The 24,554-nt window shown below is 37.8% G+C and overlaps 1 protein-coding gene across 2 annotated transcripts in view; it reads left to right on the top strand.

Moving 5' to 3' along the window:
- Positions 1-24,554, top strand: part of SETD2 (SET domain containing 2, histone lysine methyltransferase) — a 111,364-nt gene that overhangs the window by 78,441 nt on the left and 8,369 nt on the right. For both annotated transcript variants that reach the window (XM_082848710.1, XM_082848709.1), the window contains exons 14-18: positions 2,227-2,410; positions 8,945-9,614; positions 17,744-17,878; positions 20,066-20,205; positions 23,761-23,872. In XM_082848710.1, the coding sequence (XP_082704836.1) occupies positions 2,227-2,410; positions 8,945-9,614; positions 17,744-17,878; positions 20,066-20,205; positions 23,761-23,872 (1,241 nt within the window). The remainder of the gene's footprint in view (positions 1-2,226; positions 2,411-8,944; positions 9,615-17,743; positions 17,879-20,065; positions 20,206-23,760; positions 23,873-24,554) is intronic.

Consider the following 24,554-nt stretch of genomic DNA (forward strand, 5'->3'; position numbering starts at 1 on the left):
CCAGACATCCTACGTAGGGCTGCAAAGATTTCTTCCCATAAGAAAGAAAGCTGGATTGAGTAGTACTGGTTGGCAGTATCAGCAGCACCACTATAGAGTTGATCATCAGAGGCTGGCTTCTCTGGGCCCACTGAGTTGAAAACATTAGCAAGACAGGCGAAGTTTCAATACCTATGAAGGTCCTCCCACCCCACCCTGCCACCATTATTTTGTAAATATCTAGTCTGGTATGGCCCTCTGAGAGAAGCAGGACATGGTCTGTAGTGGACAATTAGAATCTTTTCAGGGAGCAGCCTTTTGTGTGCCAACTTCAGTCTCATCCTCACATGTGGGGAACCCCGCCTCCATCTCAGTATCAGGCTTTTAGATTAGAGAAATGCTTATAATGCAAACCTGACTTGCTATGTTACTACTCAATGTCAAGCGATTAAAAAGCTTAGAACTTTTAAAATTCATAAGGATTGTGAAATACTTTGGGAAATATGCAGTCTAGCTTTATCCACGTTTTAAAATATGAGAAAATCAGCCTAAATATATAAGATGATTTCTCTGCCTCACATATTCTAAGATGCAGAGTCAGAATATACTGTTGGTATGATTCCTTTTCTTGTTTTACCAATATATAGTGAAGAAATAGCCACATTTTAAGGAAATTAACACCAGGGTAAGGAACCTGGGTTTGAAGGAGGAAATAGAGAGTCATGGGCAGATCCAGATGAAACTAGATAATAATACTTCACAAAAAGATGTTGTGCTAATACCTTCTGAGCTGAACAGTTGTTTTAATTGTATGGTATTTTCTGCCAGCATGTGGTATTAGATGAGTTAGTTCTGTTAGCTTCTCACTGACAAATACTCATACATGGCTGTAGATTAGTAACTTTTTTGTAAATAAATGGAGTTTTTGGCCAGCTAAAAGAACTGTGAGAATGGTATATGTAAACCTGATCCTACTGCTGGGGGAAAAAACAACTGATAGCACATTTTTCTGAAATGAGAAAAGAAAAAACAATGTTTATCAAGAATCCGCTTTGCGCTATGAGAGATATTTTATAAGAAATTCTCTCCTTATGAAGAGAGCAATATGATTAGTAGGTAACAGTACTAACATACACAAAGCAACAGCATATAATACTAGTCAGTTTATATTGAAATGTTCATTGGTGGGATCTAGACTACTTAGGAAAATGAAAGACTAGGTGGTGTGATCAGTGAAAAGTAGTACTTAGGGCAGCTTTTGGGAGCAGTGGCAATGGAATTGGGTGAGAACCATTCTAGGTAAAGAGACTGAGTGAAGAAGGTTAGCTTCCATCTTTTTTTTTTTTAATTTATTTTATTTTTGGCTGCGTTGGGTCTTTGTAGCTGTGCACGGGCTTTCTCTAGTTGTGGTGAGCAGGGGCTACTCTTCGTTGCGGTGTGCAGGCTTCTCACTGTGGTGGCTTCTCTTGTTGCGGAGCACGGGCTCTAGGTACACAGGCTTCAGTAGTTGTGGCTTGCGAGTTCTAGAGCGCAGGCTCAGTAGTTGTGGTGCACGGGCTTAGTTGCTCTGCGGCATGGGGGATCCTCCCAGACCAGGGCTCAAACCCGTGTCCCCTGCATTGGCAGGTGGATTCTTAACCACTGCGCCATCAGGGAAGCCCCCAGCTTCCATCTTTGAATAGGAAGCTGGCGTTCTTTTTCTGAAGATGTAGCTCTCTGGTTTGATAACTTACTGAGTTACCACCTGTTTCACCTGTGTTTGAAATATTTTTCTTTTGAAATTGTAGTTCATAAAAAGTTGTCTAATTTTTTTTTTAATTAAAGAGATTTTTCTATTGAGGTTTTTATGTTTAGCATGCCAGGCTGTTTTTCTACCAGTTGTAAATATGTAGAGTTATAAGGGCAGGGGAAGGCTTTTACATTTTGAACTGACAAGCAGACTGCCTTACTAAAGGTATCAGAAACATTTTGCATGCATGTGTTCCACAGAACTAGTTAGAAATGATGAAAGCTTGGACTGAGACTTTGGTGGGAAAAGGTAGAAAAGGGCAGTCATGGAAGAGACTTTTAGGAAGTAGAGCACACAAGCATATAAGACCTTATGTCTCGTCCAAATTTGGGACTGGGTATATGAAGGAGGAGTCCATAGATCTGTTTGTTGGATAGAAATTTTATTATACAGTTGGTATACTATCATGATGGAGAAAAGTCTACCAAGTAAATTTTTTTAAAAACCTTTTCCCCTAGTAACCGAACGAGGAAGGGATGCTGTTGGCTTCAGAGATCAAACAGTTGCCCCAAAGACTCCTAACAGGTCAAGAGAGAGAGACCCAGACAAACAAACTCAAAATAAAGAGAAAAGGAAACGAAGGGGCTCCCTCTCACCACCTTCTTCTGCCTATGAGCGGGGAACAAAAAGGCCAGATGACAGGTAAGTGGCCTATGTGAGTTACTCTCTTTTCTGAGCAAGTCAAAAAGTACCCAAGTGATACACTTCTGATTTGGGGGCAACAAGTGCTTTTGTAATAAACGTATTCTCTTGTGAGTGAGTATAAAAGGAAACTCTACTCATAACTATTGAGAGTTTCTTTTGACAGTAGTAATAGCTGTGAAGACGAATAGATTTTTGGTACTCGAATGGCTTCTACTTCATAACGTTTAAATGCTATTTGAGGAGCCAGAGATTTGTTCTTTAAAGGGGAATGGGGGTTGATGGGAGATAACCCTATGTTTTCTAGTGAATCTTACACCATACCAGTTCAAAATGTTGTTTGATCCCTGTGTCAGAGGCTGTCTTGTGATGCTGGTAGAAAAACAGGCCACATAATCACCTGCTGGGCACTAGAAAACATTTGTTCCCGAGAAGTTCTTTTTAAATTAAATATACTTAAAAAAAAATTGAGATATAGCAGTCATGTAATGCAGTTGTCAGAATTTTTAATTTTGGGTTCTCTGGGTATGTAATAGTAATTCATCATGATTTTAATTTACATTTCTCTAATTACTAAATAGATTGAACATTTTGCCATATGTTTATTGACCATTCCTATTTACTCTTCTGTGAAGTGTCTTTTTATATGTGGTGTTCATTTATTAAATTTTGTCTTTTTAAGCTCTAGGTGTTCTTTTTTTATATTCTAAATATAATTTTGCAAGTATTTTTTCCCAGTTTATGACTTGTATTTTGACTCTTTCTGTATCTTTCAATACACAGAATTTATTAATTATGGTGTAATTGAATATATCATATATATTGTCTGTTTCCTTTATGGTTAGTGTTTACAGTGTTTTAAGAAATTCTTCCCAACTCTTGAGATGACTCTGTGTGTGTGTGTGTGTATATACATTTTGTTTTAGCCAGATTTAAGTCCTTAATCCATTGGGAATTAATTTTTGTATATATTTTAAGGTAGGAATCTGGTTTCATTTCTTTCTAGGTGAACACCCAGTTGTCCCAGCATCATTTACTACTTGAACGCTCCTCCTTTCCGCACTGATCTGCAGTGCTGCCTCTTTCCAACAGGTTTTCACGTATGGGAGGATCTGTTTCTGGGCTCCTTATGACTATCTTATATTTAAGTCTTGATAGCAAGTAGGGCAAATCCCTACTTGATCTTCTGGGATGCCCTGTCTTTTCTCAGATTTATTCTTCCTTAGAATCTGCTTTGAGTATTTGAATATTCTCTATCTAGTTAGGTCTTCTTTAATATTTTTAATGAAGATAAAGTTTTTCATTAATGTCTTTGTTAATAGTTTTCTCCAGAAAAACTTGTTTATCTTTTGGTGTATTTATTTCTGAGAACCCTAACTTCTGTTACATATTCAGTTTGGTTTTGGTGTTTTGATATGCAATTCACCTTTGTATATGGATCCTATTTTTGTTAACCATTACAAAACTTGTATTAATTTCAAGAGTATAGGATTTTTATTTTGCCGCACTGTCTCCTTTTTTTGTCATTGTCAACAGTCCATATCATATGAATTTGTTTTGGTTTTCCTTTCTAATTCTTATGCCTTGTTCATGTTACTTTGCTAGCAGTACCTCCAATGCAAATCACAGAATGATAGCATTTTTTATCTTAGTAATTGATTTCTACTCATATTTTGTTTCCTTCCACTTTTTTAGGCTTGTTATATTGTTTTTTTAATTGCTTAACTGGAACAATTGGGATTCTTAGCTCATTAAGCTGTCTCTTCTGATAGAAGTGTTTAAGAACTGTAAGACTGCTTGAACTACTCTTGTTAATGCAGCTTCATAATCTAGTTCTAAATACTATTAGGATATACAATGTGTTTAAATTTCTTTTTGTTAAATTTTCAATTTGTCATTAATTGATCTGTATGATAACAGTTCTTAGAATTTTATTGAAGCTTGCTTTATAGTCTCCTTTGTTTGATATTCATAGAAATATGCTTATCTTCCTTTTAGTAGGATTTAACTGGTATATCTTTCTTCCTTTTATTTTATTTTATTTTTTATTTTTTGGAGCAGGGAAAGGTTTATCACAGGGCCATGCAAGAAGATGGGTGGCTCATGCTCTAAAAAAAACCCCAAGCTCCCTGAAGGGTTTCCACAAAGCATTTTTAAAAGCCAGGTGAGGGTAAGGTAACAGGGGTTAATATTATCAGTCCTTAGGCTTAAGGAGGTCTGGGGCTATGTGCTCCTGGTCTTTAAGTAGTTAACATCTTCCATTTGGTGGGGGTTTTCACATCTGTAAAACAACTCAGGAAATGTGCATCAAATACTGTTGTCTAGGTACTTCAGAGAGGAGCTAAAGCAGAGGATAGGGGGCAAGTCCTGTCCCAGGAAGCCTCTTCCTTCCTTTTACTTTCAACTTTTCTGTGTCTAATAAATAGCTTATAGCTGATTGGGTGGTTTTGTTTTTGTCTTTTTTAATCTTTTATGGCAACTCTTTAATTCTTTAACTGGTTGTTCCAATTTAATAAAATTTGAAGCTAATCAATATCCTGAACAACATAAGTACTTACTCTGACCATTTAGCCTTCCCAATTTACATGGTATTATTGTCCAGTATTATAATTCCTCCTCTCTCCTCCCATCAGTTATTGTTAATTTTTTTATGTAGACCAACTGATGTTTTTAGTTTATTTACATTTACTAGTTTCTCTTCTTTCTTATCTCAGACCCCTTTAAATGGTTTCTTTTTTTAAATTATTGTTTATTTATTTATTTTTGGCTGCGTTGGGTCTTTGTTGCTGCGTGCAGGCTTTCTCAAGTTGCGGCAAGAGGGGGCTCCTCTTCGTTGCGGTGCGTGGGCTTCTCATTGAGGTGGCTTCTCTTGTTGCGGAGCACCTGCTCTAGGTGCGTGGGCTTCAGTAGTTGTGGCTCGCAGGCTCTAGAGCTCAGGCTCAGTAGTTATGGTGCTCGGGCTTAGTTGCTCCCTGGCATGTGGGATCTTCCCAGACCAGGGATCGAACCCATGTCCCCTGCATTGGCAGGCAGATTCTTAACCGCTGCGCCACCAGGGAAGTCCCTAAATGGTTTCTTTTAGTGAGTTTCTCTTCATAATATTTCAGTTTTTGTCTAAAAAGTGTTTTTCATGTTTTGTTTGCATTGCTCACCCTCAATTTTAAAAATCAGCTTTATTTAACCAGCAAGTATAAATTGCTTACAGTAAAATTCATGATTTTAAGTGTAGTGTTCATTCAGTTTTGTCAGATGCATACAGTTCTGTAACTACAACCACAGAGGTTATATATTGGATTGGCCAAAAAGTTCATTCGGGTTTTTCCATAACATCTTATGGAAAAATCCAAACGAACTTCTGGGCCAACCCAATAGAACATTTCATCACCTCATAAAATTATCTCTTACCCCTTTGTAGTGCGTCCCCTTCTTCTACTCCTAGTGCCTGGCCACCACTGATCTCCTTTCTGACTTGGTTTTGTCTTTTCCACAATGTCATTATATATGGTATCATATACTATAAAATATATTCTGTCTTCTTTCACTTAGCATATTATATTTGAGATATTCATCCATGTTATTATGCATCTCAGTTCTTTTTTAGTGCTTAGTAGTAGTCCATTGTATAGATATACTATAGTTTGTTTATAAATTCATTAGTTGATAGGTGTTTGGATTGTTTCCAGATGACTATTGTGAATATTACTGGCTATGAACAAGTCTTTATGTGAACATTTATTCTCATTTTTGAAAGGAAGTTCTTTTGGGTTGACAGTTTTTCTGAATACTTTGAAGCTGTTATTCTTCATTCTTCTGACTTTCCTTATTGATTTTACGAAACTTGTTGGTTGCTATTCTTTGTTAAGTAACCTGGCTTTTCTCTTGGCCTGCTTTTAAGAAGTTCTCTTTGTATTTGGTGTTCCGCATTATCGTTTCCCTGTGTTTATATGAGGATTTCTTTTTTTTTTCAACCTGGTTGAAATTCATCGAACTTTTTAAATTTGAAGATCATCTTCCAAGTTACTAATTCTCTTCAGATCTAATCTCTTGCTTAACCATACCATGGCTCTTATGGGCACTGAATTGAATTGAATATTAGGTTATTTCTTGGTTCATGACACTTATTTCTATCCCTGGACCTTTTCTCCATACATTTACTATAATGTAATGAGCCCTGGAGGTCCCAGCACAAAAGTCAGGATCTTAACAATTATATAAATCTTGCTATGTCACTTATTTCTGCACCGTCCCCTGTCTTTACTACTTGTGATAGCAAGTAGTATCTGTTGGATTCTGTTGTTCATTGTACCCTGGCCTGCCTTTTTTTAAATATAGTTTTATGTCATCTAATATATATTTCTTAAAAATATGTTAGTTTTAACTGTATGAAAAGGCTATTATTTTGCATTTAATTTGACAGTACTTTGTTTTGACTTGATATTTATTTACTAAGATTTATTCATAATAGTATCAGTTTATTTTTATTACTGTATAATGTTTTGTTATAAAACTTTTTCTATTATGTATAGTGCTGTTATCTTATTTTGGTGTACATGTGCAAAAGTTTCTCTTGGATATTTAAGTAGAATTTTGCCACGTATGTGCAATTTCAAATGATAATTGAGTTTTAATTTTCATTCTTTTTCCTTTTTAGATGCTTCATGGGGTTCTTATTCAAATCTGCCTGATAGTATTTTATGGTCCTGTTCCTTAGGCATATTTTTAATAGCCTCTTTTATCGTATTAAACATATTAAACATCTCTAATATTTTGTGTGTGATAATTCCAGCATCAGCCGTCTTTATATGTCTCTTCCTCTCACTTGTGTGTGTGTATTTTATAATTTTATAATTATATACCCTTTTTTTTGCTTTCAGTGAGATATAATTGACATACAGCACAGTATAAGTTTAAGATGTTAAGCATATGATTTGACTTACATACATCATGAAATGATCATCACAATAAGTTTAGTGAACATCCATCATCTCATGTAGATACAAAATTATAGAAATAGGGGAAAATACCTTTCCTTGTGATGAGAACTCTTAGGATTTACTCTCTTAACTTTCATATAGAACATACAGCAGTGTTCATTATATATGTATCATGTGGTACATTATATTCCTAGTACATGTTTATCTTTTATGAGTTTGTTTCTGTGAGTGTTTTTGAAGTATAATCGACCTACAGCATTGTTAGTTCCTGTTACACAGCATAGTAATTTGATATTTCTATACCAATATGATCACCACAGTAAGTCTAATTACAGTATGTCACCTTACAAAGATATTACATAGTTTTTTACTATATTCCCCACACTGTACATTTCATACCGTGTGATTCATTTATTTTGCAACTGAATTTTTGTACCTCTTAATCTCCCTTACCTGTTTCTTTCTTCCCCTCTCCCCTCTGGCAACCAGCTGTTTGTTCTCTGTATCTGTAACTCTGTTTGTTTTATTTGTTCATTTGTTTTGTTTTTTAGATACCGCATACAAGTGAAATCGTACAGTATTTATCTTTCTTTGTCTTACTTATTTTTCTCAGCATAATACCCTCTAGGTCCATCCATGTTGTTACAAATGGCAAGATTAATTTTATTGTCTAATGAACTCCTGTTCCTTAGAACTTAATCTGTAGGAATTCATTGAGGCCTGGATTTAAGGTGTTCTCTTCTATAGACTGTTTGCATTTGTTTCTGCCAGGCAGCTAAGGGTACTACCACCCCACTAACACTTTAAAGGAAGTTTTCAGCTAAGAGGTTTTTAGACCATATATTTTTTGTTGTTTGGATAAATGCTGTACCCTTATCCATGAATCTATTATTAGATGTTTCTTTGCAATGAAACGTCTTGAAATTAGTTGTCATTTTTCATTTTTGCCAAGAGCCTTTATCAAAAGTTCGATTCAGTCCATAGAACTTCACAAAAGAATCTTTTAAGTTCTCAGTTCTCTTGTGAATGTTAGAGCTGATGGTTTCTTGGGGGCTTACTGGGGATACTTGTCAAAACTATCACAGGATATTAGGTTTAGCAATATGATATTATACTTGGTACTGCACAAAGAAGAGTATGTGAATATAACCCCCCATACTTTTATGTGTACATGCTTGTCTTTCACTTAACTAACCTGTGTTGATATTAATGGGTGTGGTCAGACATACATCAAATTCTGTAGCTTTTATTAGTGTATTTGGGTTTTTGTTTTAATTTCAGAATTTGTAGTTACAGAACTACAGAACTTAACTATAAAGAAGAATCTATTTAGGATACTACATGTATCTTTAGTTTGAAGTTCTAGAAGCTGAGGATAAGGATAAAGTTATTATTTTCATCTAAGTGTCTATTTCCTTGAGGTTCTCTCTTATCTGCAAAACTCCTTAAGTAATTTTGAGTATGATTTTCAGCCTGTGCCAAATTGGAGTTGGTGTGGTTAATGGTTTAGTATCGAGTGGCATAACATTTATTAGTGCTTTGGTTATGTCTCTGATTTAGGGAAAAACTTTTTGTGGTGCTCTTATTGTTTTCTTTCTAGATATGATACACCAACTTCTAAAAAGAAAGTACGAATTAAAGATCGCAATAAACTTTCTACAGAGGAGCGTCGAAAGTTGTTTGAGCAGGAGGTAGCTCAGCGGGAGGCTCAAAAACAACAGCAGCAGATGCAGAACCTGGGAATGACGTCTCCAGTGCCCTATGACTCTCTTGGCTACAGTGCCCCTCATCACCCCTTTGCTGGCTACCCACCAGGTTACCCCATGCAGGCCTATGTGGATCCCAGCAATCCTAATGCTGGAAAGGTGCTCCTCCCCACACCCAGCATGGATCCTGTGTGTTCTCCTGCTCCTTATGATCATTCTCAGCCCTTGGTGGGACATTCTACAGAACCCCTTGCTGCCCCTCCACCTGTGCCAGTGGTGCCACATGTGGCAGCACCTGTGGAAGTTTCCAGTTCACAGTATGTGGCCCAAAGTGATGGTGTGGTACACCAAGACTCTAGTGTCACCGTCTTGCCAGTGCCAGCCCCAGGCCCAGTCCAGGGACAGAATTACGGTGTTTGGGATTCAAACCAACAGTCCGTGAGTGTACAGCAGCAGTACTCTCCTGCACAGTCTCAAGCAACCATATATTATCAAGGACAGGCTTGTCCAACTGTTTATGGTGTGACATCACCCTACTCACAGACAACTCCACCAATTGTACAGGTAACTAATTTTGGAAATACTTTTGTCTGTTTTACTGTCTGTTTATGGGATGTTAAATCTGATGTGAAGGGGAAGTCCTGCCATTGATCACTTTTACATATTGGCTAATTTTATATATACTAGTTATCTATTGTGTCACAAATCACTTAGCAGTTTAAAACAGTAAGTAGTTATTATCTCATAGTTTCTGTGGGTCAGGAATTCAGAAGCAGTTTGGCTGGGTGGTTCTGGCTCAGAGTCATGAAATTACAGTCAAGCTATTAAGCAGGGTTGTAGTCATCTGAAGACTAGACAGGGGATGGAAAGTTTACTTTCAAGCTCACTCACATGGTTGTTAGCTGTCCTTGGTTCCTTACCACTCTCAATAGCGCTGCTTACAACATGCCAGCTGGCTTCCCCAAAAGCAAGTGATCAGCGAGAGAGAGAGAGAGAATAACTTTTGAAGTGTATTTTTGTGGTTTTAAATCAAATTTCTTTTCTTTTTTATAAAACCAATACATTAAAAAAAAAAAAGACTCTTTAAGGCATCGTCTTCACCACATTCCTATGTCTCTCCCATCATTCCTTGTCACCCCTTAAAGGTGAATTACTGTGGATGGCAGAGACTCCCAGAGATGTTTCCTGTACACATTACTTAGTATTGAGGTAACAGAAGTGATTTTTACTTCTGTTTGTATTTTTGTTATGAAGCTGTATCAAAATTTTGTCCAAAAGGCCGTGACAAAGTGTCCTGCTTTAATTCTGAAAACGTTAACTGTATTAACTGCCTTCATTTTTTAAAAAAAATTTTATTTATTTATTTATTTATGGCTGTGTTGGGTCTTCATTTCTGTGCGTGGGCTTTCTCTAGTTGCGGTGAGCGGGGGCCACTCTTCATCGCGGTGCGTGGGCCTCTCACTGTCGTGCCCTCTCTTCTTGTGGAGCACAAGCTCCAGACGCGCAGGCTCAGTAGTTGTGGCTCACAGGCCTAGTTGCTCCGCGGCATGTGGGATCTTCCCAGACCAGGGCTCGAACCCATGTCCCCTGCATTGGCAGGCAGATTCCCAACCACTGTGCCACCAGGGAAGCCCCTCCCTTCATTTTTTATGATCTCTTTACATGTTTATATATTTTATGAATTTGTAATTTTGAAGACTTGGAAGTTTTTTTGTCCCATGTTTTTCTGTGTAACATGATTCTTAACCATTTCTCCAAATTACTCTGTATTTTTATATGTGTGTGTGTGTGTGTGTGTGTGTGTGTGTGTGTGTGTGTGTGTGTGTGTATATATGCATACATACACTTTTTTTTTTTTTGACTGTGCGTGGGCCTCTCACTGTCGTGGCCTCCCCCGTTGTGGAGCACAGGCTCCGGACACGCAGGCTCAGTGGCCATGGCTCACGGGCCTAGCCGCTCCGCGGCATGTGGGATCTTCCCGGACCAGGGCACGAACCCGTGTCCCCTGCATCAGCAGGTGGACTCTCAACCACTGCGCCACCAGGGAAGCCCCACATACACATTTTAACGTCTGTATAATACCACATTTGCTTATAAGGTCGCTGTTTATCCATTTTCCTGGGGTAGTTGTTTAAATTGAAAGTTCTTTTTCATAATTATAAATAATACTGCACTGAACATTCTTATACTTAGTTTTTGTGTGTGTGTGTTTTTCCTTTCATTTTTGGCTTAAAATTAATGTTATAGGGCTAAATACAGCAGGTAAGAAAATGGGCATTATTGGTTATTGGCTATCAATTTTCTTAGCTTTTTATTGTTGTTGTTGGTGGTGTTTGTTATGCATAATTCTGCCTCCTACAGAATTAAAGACTCTTTAGTAGAGAGCTCAGTGATCTTATGGTTGTTCTTCTAAAATAGAATTTATTTTTCCATCCCATTGAGCAAAAGATTTCTCTAGGGTTTAGTCATAGCCTTAAGACTCAAGTATTACAATTTTTTTTTTTTTTTTTTTGCGGTACACGGGCCTCTCACTGTTGTGGCCTCTTCCGTTGCGGAGCACAGGCTCCGGATGCGCAGGCTCAGCGTCCATGGCTCACCGGCCCAGCCGCTCTGTGGCATGTGGGATCCTCCAGGACCGGGGCACGAACCCATGTCCCCTGCATCGGCAGGCGGACTCTCAACCACTGAGCCACCAGGGAAGCCCAAGTATTACAATTTTATTTCCAGTTTTCAGTCTGTTCCTACCAAGGAGTCATTTATTGACTCCCTAATCTGCTTTTCGTGTGCTAGAGTAGTTGATAAATGGACTAAGATGGTTCAGACTATCCTTCCCTTTATGAGATTAGTTGATCAGAGATGATGTTCGACTCTGGGTAATGAGAAGCATAGACCATGTTGTTAGCGTGTGTATTTTAAGTCCTAGTCTGTCACTTACTGTGTGTCCTGGAGACAGGCACTTAGATTCTTCAGTTTTAGTTTTCTCATTTATTAAATGAGCAGAATACCTCAGAGTGGTTGAGGTTTGTATGAGATAATGGATATTAGTAATGATAAATTTAAAGCACCATATACCTTGAAGGTTTAATTGTAGTTCTTACTTAGTTACCTTAATACTGAGAGTATTGACATTAGTGGGCTGTGAATTACAGCTGATCAAGGTCATCTATCTGGTCTATGTTGAGGCCTGTGTTGTTCAAATCAAATATCAACCATACCAACATGAGCTGAGGTATAATAACCTTGACAATGAAGTAGTATGTGATATGGTATAATAAAAATTTGTGAGTATGTGTACATATGCAGTATCTTTGAAATTTGGAGCAGTTGTGTTATCAGAAGGTGGCTTTAATTTTTTGCCACAGCTGCTTATTAGACATACAAGCTCCGTTTTAACTGAGGCCATGTGCTTTATAGTGGTCTTGTGACATTAGAGTGACCTATTCTTAAAAAGTTACACTAAATTACATCTCAAAAAATTGAGTGCTTAGACTATAAATTGTTCACATAAGTGAAGTGACTCAGATATAAAGTAATAGCTGTTTTTTTTCCCTTTAGAAGTGGGAGCAGAACAATTATGTTTTCCCCTCTATAACATATTGGACCCTCTCTTAAAATTCCCATTAGAAGTCCCATTTTAAAGATATTTCTAGATTGGATTTATGTTTTGTATAATTTCAAGTCCCTTGTAGGTAGAGCCAATCTCCAACAGACTTTCTTCCAGTAAATGGATAAATTTTGCAGGCACATGCTATTTGGATATATCTCACAAATGTGTACATCTTTTGTATTATTTCAGTGGGACTGCAAACCAGTTTCCCCTTTTTATTGCTGTTAATTGTTTTGGCTTTGGCGTATGATTGTCAGCTAGTTTGGGTAGGTACTGCAGAACCCTAGAAAATGTTTATTTTCCCTTTACTTTTTGACAGTTTGAGTTTCAAACACTATATCTGCAAATGAATGTTGCAATTTTGGGTGTTTTTGTTTGTTTAGGTTTTGCTTTTTGTGGGTTTCTTTTTTTTTTTTTTTTTTTGCAGTGATGTTGTTAAGATGTTTTTGGCATTGCATTTCCTTTGGGAATTATTTTCAGTATGTGTAACATTCTTTCCTGTTGATAAATTGTTATCCTTTAAATATATCTTTGCACTTTAGAAACAGATAAAATTTGTCTGGAGCCATATCTAGTAAATACAGGGAATGATCAAACTGGGTAATGCCATTTCAGTTTAGAAGTTATCTCACAACCAACATTTGTAGCCAGACTTTTCATGCTAAAGAAACCACAGCTTTACTACACATTAATTGAATCCTTTAGAGTGTCTCCATGATAAGCCTTACACAACTGTGATCTTGTCAGATAAATTCTTCATGAACCTAGTTTCACTGAAGGTCAAAGAAATTTTACCCTCCAAAATATTAGCATTTTTCTATTGTAGATCTGGGTGTTTAACCTCTTGATCACTCTGAAGATAACATGTTTCATCCTGTTGACAGTTGTTCTCAAAACTAGTATCTTGATCTAGCTTTTAAATTTTTGTTTTCAAAATCAGGATAGGAAATGTTTGTCATTCAAAATGTGTGATATAATTGTGAAGCCCTTCCTTTTCCAAATGAGTTAAGGTGACAGTACAGGCACACCTCATTTTATTGTGCTTTGCAGATACTGCATTTTTTACACATTGAAGGTTTGTGGCAACTCTGTGTCAAATTAAGTCTGTTGGTGCCATTTTTCCAATAGCATTTGCTTACTTCATGTCTCTGTGTCACAAATTGATAATTTTTGCACTATTTCAGACTTTTTCATTATTATTATATTTGTTATGGTGAGCTGTGATCAGTGATCTTTGACATTACAATTGTAATTGTTTTGGGGTGTCATGAACTGAGCCCATATAAGCCAGCGAGCTTAATCGGTAAGTGTTGGGTTCTGCCTGCTCCACCGACTGGCCATTTTCCGATCTCTCTCCCTCTCCTTGGGCCTCCCTACTCCCTGAGACAAAATAATATTAAAATTAAGCCAATTAATAACCCTACGATGGCCTTTAAATATCAAGTGAAAGGAAGGGTCATACATCTCTCACTTTAAATCAAAACCTAGAAATGATGACGTTTAGTGAGGAAAGCAAGTTGAAAGCTGAGATAGGCCAAAAGCTAGGCCTCTTGTGCCAGTTAGCCAAATTGTGAATGCAAAGGAAAAGTTCTTGAAGGAAATTGATAAGAAAGCAAAATAGTCTTATCAGCCTTATTGCTGATATATATGAAGAAAGTTTTAGTGGTCTGGATAGAAGATCATACCAGCCACAACATTCCCTTAAGCCAAAGCCTAATCCAGAACCAGGTCCCTAACTCTCTTCAGTTCTGTGAAGGCTGAGATGGGGGAGAAAGCTGCAGAAGAAAAGTTTGAAGCTTAGCAGAGGTTGGTTCATGAGGTTGGAGGAAAGAAGCCATCTCTGCAACATTAAAGTGCAAGGTGAAGCAGAAAGTGCTCATGTAGAAACTGCAGCAAGTTATCCAGAAGATATAGTTGATTCCAACTCTAATTGATAACTTGGAGGGGTTGAAGACTTCAGTGGTAGAAGTAATTGCAGATGTGGTAGAAATAGCAAGTGAACTAAAATTAGAAGCAGAGCCTGAAGATGTGACTGAAATGCTACAGTCTCATGATAAAACTTGAATGGATGAGGAGTTACTTCTTATGGATGAGCAAAAAAGAAAGTAGTTTCTTGAGATGGAATCTACTCCTGGTAAAGAGGCTGTGAAGATTGTTGAAATGATATCAGAGGATTTAGAATATTACATATATTTAGTTGATAAAGCAGAGGCAAGTTTAAGAAGATTGACTCCAATTTTGAAAGCAGTTCTACTGTGGGTAAAATGCTATCAAATAGCATCACGTACTCTAGAGAAATGGTGAAAGGAAGAGTCAGTCAGTGTGGCAAAAGCTTCATTGTCTTATTTTAAGAAATTGCCGCAGCCACCCAGTCAGCAGCCATCAACATCGAGGCCAGACCCTCCACCAGCAGACAGACATGACTCTCTGAAGGCTCAGAGGATGGTCAGCATTTTTAAGCAGTATAGCATTTTTAAATTAAGGTATGTACATTGTTTTTTAGACCTAATGTTACTGTACACTTAATAGAGTCCACTATAGTGAAGCATGACTTTTATATGTGCTGGGAAACCAAAATATTCATGTGATTCACTTTTTATTGCAATATTCACTTTATTGCATGTTCTGAAACTGAACCCACAATATCTCTGAGGTACACCTGTAGTAGGAAATGAGGTCAAGGCCTTGGGGAGGAACAAGACGGTCAGGGCTTTGTGAGGATTTGGGCTGTTAGTCTGAATAATGTGAAAATCCACTGGAGCAGTTACAGCGGACTGGCGTGATTTGACGTATTTTAAGAGACTCGCTCTGGTTGCTCTGGGTGAAGAGATCGTGGGAGTCAAGGGCAGAAGTAGGGAGATCAGTTAAAAGACTGTTGAGTAATCTAGGCAAGAGAATATGGCCACTTATACTGGAATAGTAGAAGGAGAGATGTAAGAAATGATCAGATTTTATTTTTATGTATATATATATATATGTATATATATATATATACATACACACACATATATATAAACTCATACGTACAGATAGATGTGCACATGTACATACATATATAAAAAATGCAGAGCCAACGGAATTTGCCGATAGATTAGATTAGGAGAGTGGGTCAGGAAGAAATTAAATTTGGGATTCGTTACAGTATCTGGTGTTTGGCTTAGTGGGTTGGGAAAATTCCAGTTTATCCATCTGTCCTCTTCAGCCTCCCAGAAACTGTTTCTACTCAGAATCAGGGTTACCAGCACATACGTGTTAACCTCCTACATGCACAGTAACTTGCCTCTTGAGGATGCTTCCTTCTGGGTGTCGGCCCTTAGAAACTTTCTTGGAAGCTTAACTTTCCAGATAGATTGGTGATCATAGAATAGAGCCCAGTTAGATATGTTTTGTTTTATGGTTTATTTTATCAGAGTTAAAGGAGAACTTTAAGAATTATTTATATTTTACCTTTAGAGTATGCTTTTTAATTTTTTAAGCAGTATTTGGTCATCTTTGTTGCTAATACTTCTTTGGTACTGACTTCTGATTCAGTATTGTCTGGTTATATGTCAGTATTGAAAAGTGTTTTGGATTTAATCAGATTTCAGGCTTTGGGGCAGGAGTTAGGTGAGGAGATAAATTTCTACAAAATTTTTGATGTTGCACATATTTCCCATCTTGTATCCAAATACCTAGAGATGAAAATATTTCTGAGGTATACATTTTTCTCTCAGCTTTGTGATACTATTCTGACAATTCTGCTTTGACAGTTAGCATTGAATCTGGTTTATGATAATGTGTAGATTAAGCTGTTTGCAATACTGAATCAAGTATTGTATTCTTCCTCTTTCTGTGTGTCTTCTCAGTAATTATTCATCCAGAAATCTGCCGGGCAGCTACATTTACCTATTCAGACTCCTTGGGTCTTTACTGGTATCATTTGGAATAATTATATTTTGATTATATTTTGTATTTTGAGTACTTATCAATTAATACTTCTGAATCATTTTACCTGATAGAATCTCAGTTTATAGGGTCAAAATCTGTCCTTAAATACGTATCTGTTCAGCTCCTTGGTAGTCATCACCTTTTAACAAAACAAGGTTGTTTTCAGGGCTTCTTGCCACTTCTTTAAACAGTTTTTCTATCGTAATTTCAGAGTATGTTTGAGTCCTAGCTAGCCATGGTACTTATTTGTTATATAACTCCAGGTGTGGGAGATGCACCCACCTCTGATGGTGGTCAGGATTGAGTGAGATAATATATGCAAAAGGGCTTTTCTGCTTGATAAAGCACTATATATAAATCAGTGTGTCATAAGGATTTTAGATATATTGAATTCCGCTGTCTTTCTTACAGAAGCCTACAAAAAGCTAGAAAACTAGTTTAAAATTTGATCACCTTCAGCTTCCTCTACTGTGCATCACTCCTTTTGACCTTTTCCAATCAAAACAAGCTGTTAGGGCTTCCCTGGTGGCGCAGTGGTTGGGAGTCCACCTGCCGATGCAGGGGACACGGGTTCGTGCCTTGGTCCGGGCGGATCCCACATGCCGCAGAGCGGCTGAGCCCGTGAGCCATGGCCGCTGAGCCTGCGCATCCGGAGCCTGTGCTCTGCAACGAGAGAGGCCACAGCAGTGAGAGGCCTGCATACTGCAAAGAAACAAAACAAAACAAAACAAGCTGTTAGTTATTAGGAGTTGGTAGTTAAAACGCTCTCTGTAAAGAGCATTGTGTGGAGCTCTTTCTCAGGTATCCTAGGAGTAGCACTTCAGTTGTTATTCAAGTCTCATTGAAGCCAAACAATTAGACAGGTTTCATGAGTACTCCACCCCACCCCCATCCCCGCCTCCGCCTCAAAAAAGTTTTCTAACTTTTTATGATAAAGTAAAATCAAAGTAAGTAAATGACTAGGGAATTATTCAAAAAAGAAAAAAAGAGTTTGAAGTAAAAGATTGTTTTACACATTTGTAGTAAAATATTCACATTTAAAGTTAAAAAAAAATTAATGGGTGTATCTTCCAATAAGATTTGTCAACTTGGAAGTCAGATACTGCTTATTAAGAGCTAGAAAACTATAAATTGTGAATTTCTTCATTTTATCTTTTAGAGTTATGCCCAGCCAAGTCTTCAGTACATCCAGGGACAACAGATTTTCACAGCTCACCCACAAGGAGTGGTGGTACAGCCAGCCACAGCCGTGACTACAATAGTTGCACCAGGGCAGCCTCAGCCCTTACAGCCAGTAAGAAATATTTTGGTTGCTAAAACTCTCCTTGGCTACCTACCTTATCTTTAGAAAGATTACTTTTTGTTTGGTTTAGTTAGGGGGTTTTTTACTCCTTTTTTGTTTGTTTGTTTTTTATAAAAATTTTTGTAGTCTCCAATTTCACTCAAGTGCCTGTGGACCCTGAGGGAGCACTACACGACAGTGCTGTCAATTAAAAAAAATTCTGTGGAACTTACAACTATGTTAATTTATATGTACTTTGCCCTTAGGATCCTTTTTATTTGTAATTTAAACTGACTGATCTTGTATTCTTACACTTTGCTATGAATTTCTGAAGTCATAGTTTTCTAGACTAGCTCCATCATTATTTATGGAGAACTAGACTATGATACTGTACTGAGGGCTAGAGATATAAAATTGAATGATATAGTTCACTTTACATGTTGTACAATATATATTGAAAGAAGCTTTTGGTATTCTGCCACCTGTGTAGAAGGATATGATGAAATCTTGATGAAATGCTGTTTTTAGATGAAATGGGAAATAGGAGCTGGCACTAGAAGCAGTTGAGAAACTAAACATGAACAAATTATCAGGTTAGAATACTGACATTTCCAGAGAAGGCTCTTGTTGCATTCTGGTGGCTTTCGATAAGTAGGGCAGTTGGTGGAGATGGAGTAAAAAGACTACATGTGAAACACTTAGAAATAAGACTGTGTATGGCAGGTATTTGAGGGCTTGCCGTGAATTGGGTCCTTCTAGGCATTTTGAAAACAAACGTAAAATTCCATTCCTGTGCTTAAATGCTGACATTCCAGTAAGAGAGATGAGGATCACAATGAATAATACTAAAAGTAGTCAGCGTTTAGTGTCATGAAATATGCAGGTAGAATTTGAGGAGGGGAAAAAATTATTCCCAAATTGAAGAAGGATTGGTAATCTAGTAGATATTGAATAATTTGGAATATTCTTAAGTGACACGAAAGCTTAGGGGAAAGAGATCACCTTATAGGCTAGATAGAGGACTACAGGAATGGAGGAAGTGGAACTTAAGTGGGGCCAACAAAAAGCAGCTCTGTGAAGTAAGGCTTGGGGGGGTATGCACAAAGCAGCAATGCTCGGAGACTTAGGTTTGCTTAAAAGTGGCCATGTTTTATCTGAGCCTGGGATCTTAGGTTCCTCTTTAACTGCTCAAGCAAAGGTAAAGTTGGAAATTTTTTTCTTTATTAACTGGATTACATAGAATGAACAATTAAGAGTATATATCCTTATCATGATTATATTATCAGTTTACTAGAGCTACTTTAACAAAATACCACAGACTACGTAGCTTAACTAACAGAAGTTTATTTTCTCATAGTCTCGGAGCCTGCAGGTCTAAAATCAAGGTGTCAGCAGGTTTGCTGTCTCCTGAGGCTGCTCCTGTTTTGCAGATGGCTGCTTTCTCACTGTGCCCTCACCTGGTCTTTTCTCTGCGCACATTCCCTGATGCCTCTTCCACTTCTTATAAGGACACCAGTCCTGTTGCATTAGGGCCACACTCTCGAGACCTCATTTAACCTTACTTACCTATTTAAAGGTGCTGTCTTCAAATACAATCGCATTGGGGGTTAGGGCTTCATATGAATTTGGGGGAAGCACAATTCAGTTTATAACAGTGATTATGAAGTTTTTATGTTTTTCAAAATGTGGCATTAAATTTTTAAAAGCTATTTATTTAGAAAATTTTTTTCAATTAAACTGAAAAACAAGCTTTTCACCCATTTCTATATTTTTAAAATATAAATATGAGGTTTCAAACATACAAAAAATATATAATGGATAAATGTTAACATTTTATCATATTTGCTTCTATCTAAAGCCCATTCAGCTAATTGGTATCTTGGAGTTGGTTATATGCCATTTAGCATTGGTTTTTTTAAGGTTGAAAAATATTGTTCTACATAATGAGCTGCTGAATATTTTTAAATACGGTGTATTGGATGGTGAACTCGAAGCCTGCTGTGAATTTTCTGATAGATCCCTAAAGCTCTTCATATATACTGTCTCTGATCATTTCCCAGATTGTACCTTTACTTTTAATCTTTTTTTAAAAGAAGAGGAAGATGTATGTTTTTACATACTGCTTAAGTAGACTATTTTTGTCCTTCTCAGCCAGATTAAAAGAAATGTCACTGATCAAGAACTTGTGTGTCTTTTTAGCCTGAAATGGTTGTGACAAATAATCTCTTGGATTTACCACCCCCATCTCCTCCCAAACCAAAAACCATTGTCTTACCTCCCAACTGGAAGACAGCCCGAGACCCAGAAGGGAAGATTTACTACTACCATGTGATCACAAGGTAAGAAGAGCTGTCTGAGCATTCCCAAATCAGCTTTCAGTTGGTCAAAGAAGCTGCCACTGTAAGGGGAGTTTTATGGTTATAGACTTGTTATTAGCTGTTAACTGTGCCTGAGGGCTGCTGGTTTTCCAGAATCCCATCATAAATGTTATGACATACTTTAGACTTTGGTCCTTTTTAGGTATGTTCTGGTGTTTTTAATCTGCAAGACTCTTGGAGAAAACTAAGGAATTTATTTTATTTATTTATTTGGTTGCGCCAGGTCTTAGTTGCAGCAGGTGGGCTCCTTAGTTGAGGCATGTGAACTCTTAGTTGCAGCATGTGGGATCTGGTTCCCTAACTAGGGATTGAACTGGGGCCCCCTGCGTTGGGAGCGTGGAGTCCCAACCACTGTGCCACCAGGGAAGTCCCAAACTAAGGAATTTTTTAGAAAATGGTAATGACTTCATCTAACATTGTAGATAATCAGGGGTCGTGGGCAAACCTTTTCTGTAAAAGGCCAGATAATAAATATTTTAGGCTTTGCTTGCCAAACATTCTTTGTCACAACTGTTCAGTTCTTCTATTGTTGTGTAAGCAGCCATAGACAATACATAAATGAATGGGTGTGTCTCTGTTCCAGTAAAACTTTATTTGGTTCATGAGCCATAGTTTGATGACTCCTGCAATTTATATAAAAAACCTGATTTATCTTTTTCTTAGAATTAAACATATATTTTAGGCAGATAGCTTTATGTGAATATATGTGTTTTCTGTGTGTGTATGTATGTATTCATTGGTATATAATGTGAGTTATTGGGGTGCATGTTTTGTCATCTGCTTTGTTTACCCATCTATTTATAGAACTTTCGGTACCAATTAATGAAAAACTACATTATTTTTAATATTTGCTTATTTGTTGCAGGGCTCAGCAAACTATGTCAATGGGCTACTTGTTTTGGTAAATAAAGTTTTTTTGGAACACAGCCACACCCATTTATTTAGGAATTGTTGATGGCTACTCTCATACTCCAATGACAGTAGACTAGTTGTGACAGAGATCATTTGGTCCACAAGGTCAAGGGTATTTACTCTCTGATCCTTTATAGAAGAAGTTTGCCTAACCCCTGCTCTTCTGTATGGCTATACCAAATTTTGTTTAACCCACCCTGATTGATGGATTTTCACTATTTTATATATAACTCTAAACCTGGACATCCTTACAGACACTAATACTAATCTTACTGCCTTCTTCAGGCAGATTCTTAGAGGCAAAATATTTGATCAAAAGAGATACACATTTTAAGTTGATAAGTATTGTCAGCTTACCATTAAAAAAAAATCATACCAATTTAGACTCCCACAAAAGGTACACAAAAGTGCCTTTTTCTTCATGTAGGTTCTTTAACTCATGTAAAATAGTAGATGAGAAATCTTATTTTTATTTTCAATTATTTTTGAGATGGAACGTCTTCATTAGATTATTGGCTATTTGTATCTTTTGTGAATTGCTTGTTTGGGGCATCTACCCATTTTCTGTCAGCATTGTTAATCTGTTTATCAAGAATATTGCAGGGCTTCCCTGGTGGTGCAGTGGTTGAGAGTCCGCCTGCCGATGCAGGGGACGTGGGTTTGTGCCCTGGTCCGGGAGGATCCCACATGCCGCGGAGCGGCTGGGCCCATGAGCCATGGCCACTGAGCCTGCGCATCCGGAGCCTGTGCTCCGCAACGGGAGAGGCCACAACAGTGAGAGACCCGCGTATCGCCAAAAAAAAAAGAATATTGCAAATGTTTTTGTTTGTAATGTCTTGTGACGTGAAGAAGTTAAAAATTTCATGCAGTCAAATATTTTCCCTTTATGTATTCTACTTAGAAAGGTCTTCATTATTCCCATAAAAATACCTTTATAAAACAAGCCCTTGGGACTTCCCTGGTGGCACAGTGGTTAAGAATCCCCCTGCCAGTGCAGGGGATACGGGTTTGATCCCTGGTCCGGGAAGATCCCACATGCCGTGGAGCAGCTAAACCTGTGTGCCACAACTACTGAGCCTGCACTCTAGAGCCCACACGCCACAACTACTGAGGCCTGCATGCTCTAGGGCCCGTGTGCCGCAACTACTGAGCCCACGTGCTGCAACTACTGAATCCCGCATGCCTAGAACCTGTGCTCCACAACAAGAGAAGCCACCGCAATGAGAAGCCCGCTTGCCGCAACTAGAGAAAGGCCGCGCGCAGCAATGAAGACCCAATGCAGCCAAAAAAAACCCCAAAGAAACAAGCCCTTGTTATGCTGCTGACTGGAAGTTGTGACTTTAAAAACCAGTGTCTGCAAATTTTACCAGAACTTTGTTTTTTCAATACCAAAGCAAGCTTTATAATGGACTATCACTTTTCAAAAAAAAAAAAAATTATATTTCTTATTTATGTGTGTAATTTTTCCATCTTTTTTTCAAGGTTTTCCTTAGCTAGCACCTAAGAGCATAATACCTCCTGTTTAATTCCCATAATAAAACCCACAGCTGCTTGTGCTTCTTTGATTACAATAGAAATCTTGAGCCCATTTTATAATTAGTTCTGTCGGTCAGAGATAAACCTACTTTCATAATCATCTGCAAAACTAATTTACATCAAATGCCTTTAATGTTGCTAACTAAAGATTGCTGTGGTAGGAAAGCACAAGACTGTAATGGCAGGATAGACCTGTCAGATATGTCGCTAGCTTCTTGGAGGCTTTTGACGTTTTAAGTGATTCCCCTTAGAGCATTTCCTGTGACAGCTGACTTCTGACTCCTGAATAGAATTTCCTTACTTCCACATGTTACTTCACAGATCTAGCTTTAAAAACAAAACAAAAACAAAACCATCTTTGCCTGCTAACTTTCAAAACAGCCATAAACATGCAATGAGGGAATTCCCTGGTCGGGAGCTAAGATCCCCAAGAGCTATGCGGCGTGGCCAAAAAAAAAAAGCATGCAAAGAGTTAATGTGGTTGAACTCTTTTTTTGTAGCCAGCTGAAAATATTTTTAGCAGAGGGCACAAGTTTTTAACCTGTACATCTTTTCCATGCTGTAAGTCATCAAGCCAGAGGAGCAAAACTACAAACAAGAAGACTCCTAAGGCAAGGAACGGTTTTCTCACATGATCAAGGATTGTGAGGAGGGTGTTGTGATTTATTTTACTTTGCTCCAGGTACATGCTAGGTACAATCATGATTGATCACCTGCATAGGAGTGGCATAGGCAGGCACCTACTCCATGTACTTTCCTTAGACTTTGCTGAATCCTGTTTTCAGGACATTAATAGTCAGGTGAGAGACAAAGATGTTTGGTTTTACTGTTGTCTTTGATACCCAGCAAATGTTGCCACAGCGTTGGCTACAGAAGTACAGTGGGCTAAAAACAATGTATGTCTATGGGATAGAATCATTGCTGCTGGGAAGAATCTCTCTGTCTTATGGAGCTGACTTGCTCTGTTTCATTGCATGTTGTATATTATGTATATATGAGCAGAGATACCTATGCCAGAGTTCTCTGTTTTCTGGCCATGACAGCATGGCTGTTCTTACCTTCTTCTAGGCAGACTCAGTGGGATCCTCCTACTTGGGAAAGCCCAGGAGATGATGCCAGCCTTGAGCATGAAGCTGAGATGGACCTGGGAACCCCAACATATGATGAAAATCCCATGAAGGTGAGTGTGGCTTACAGATATGTTTCCTGATCATTTGGGATTCTTTGTCTTCTCATTTTGTAGAGTCAGTAGCCATGTTATCTTGGAATTCTATTTTTCTTATTCTGGAGAATTATGCATATAAAAAAATGCTTGGGAGTGGTAGGACGTCCAAACAATACAGAAGTACAGTATATAGAACAAAAAATAAAAGCTCTTAATTTCTATTTAGTTGCTCTCCTTTCATCATACTTCCCTCTCCGGAGATAAATACTGTTAACTTTTTAGTGCACAGGTTCTCAACCAAGAGCAGTTTTGCTCCTCGGGAGACTTTTGATAATATTTGGAGACATTTTTGGTTGTTACAGCTGTGGAGATGCTACTAGCTTCTAGTGTGTACAGAGGCCAGAGAAGCCACTAAACATCTTAGAGTGCACAGGATAATCCCCCACAACAAAGAACTGGCCCAAATGTCAGTAGTGCCAAAGTTGCAAAACCTTGCTTTGTTGTATGTTCTTCCAGACCTTTATGGAAAACACACACAGATGTTTTTCTTTCTTTTCATTCTAAACATACAAATAGAATCATAGTATTCTTATTCCATTATAACTTCCTTTAATATATCTTAGCTCTTTCCCTGTAGATTACAGCATTCTTCTTAATGTTATGTTTCTTTTAAATGTGTTTTTTCTGTTTAACTGCA

Source organism: Leucopleurus acutus (genome assembly GCF_964270905.1).
Source record: "Leucopleurus acutus genome assembly, chromosome: 10".
NCBI lineage: Eukaryota > Metazoa > Chordata > Mammalia > Artiodactyla > Delphinidae > Leucopleurus > Leucopleurus acutus.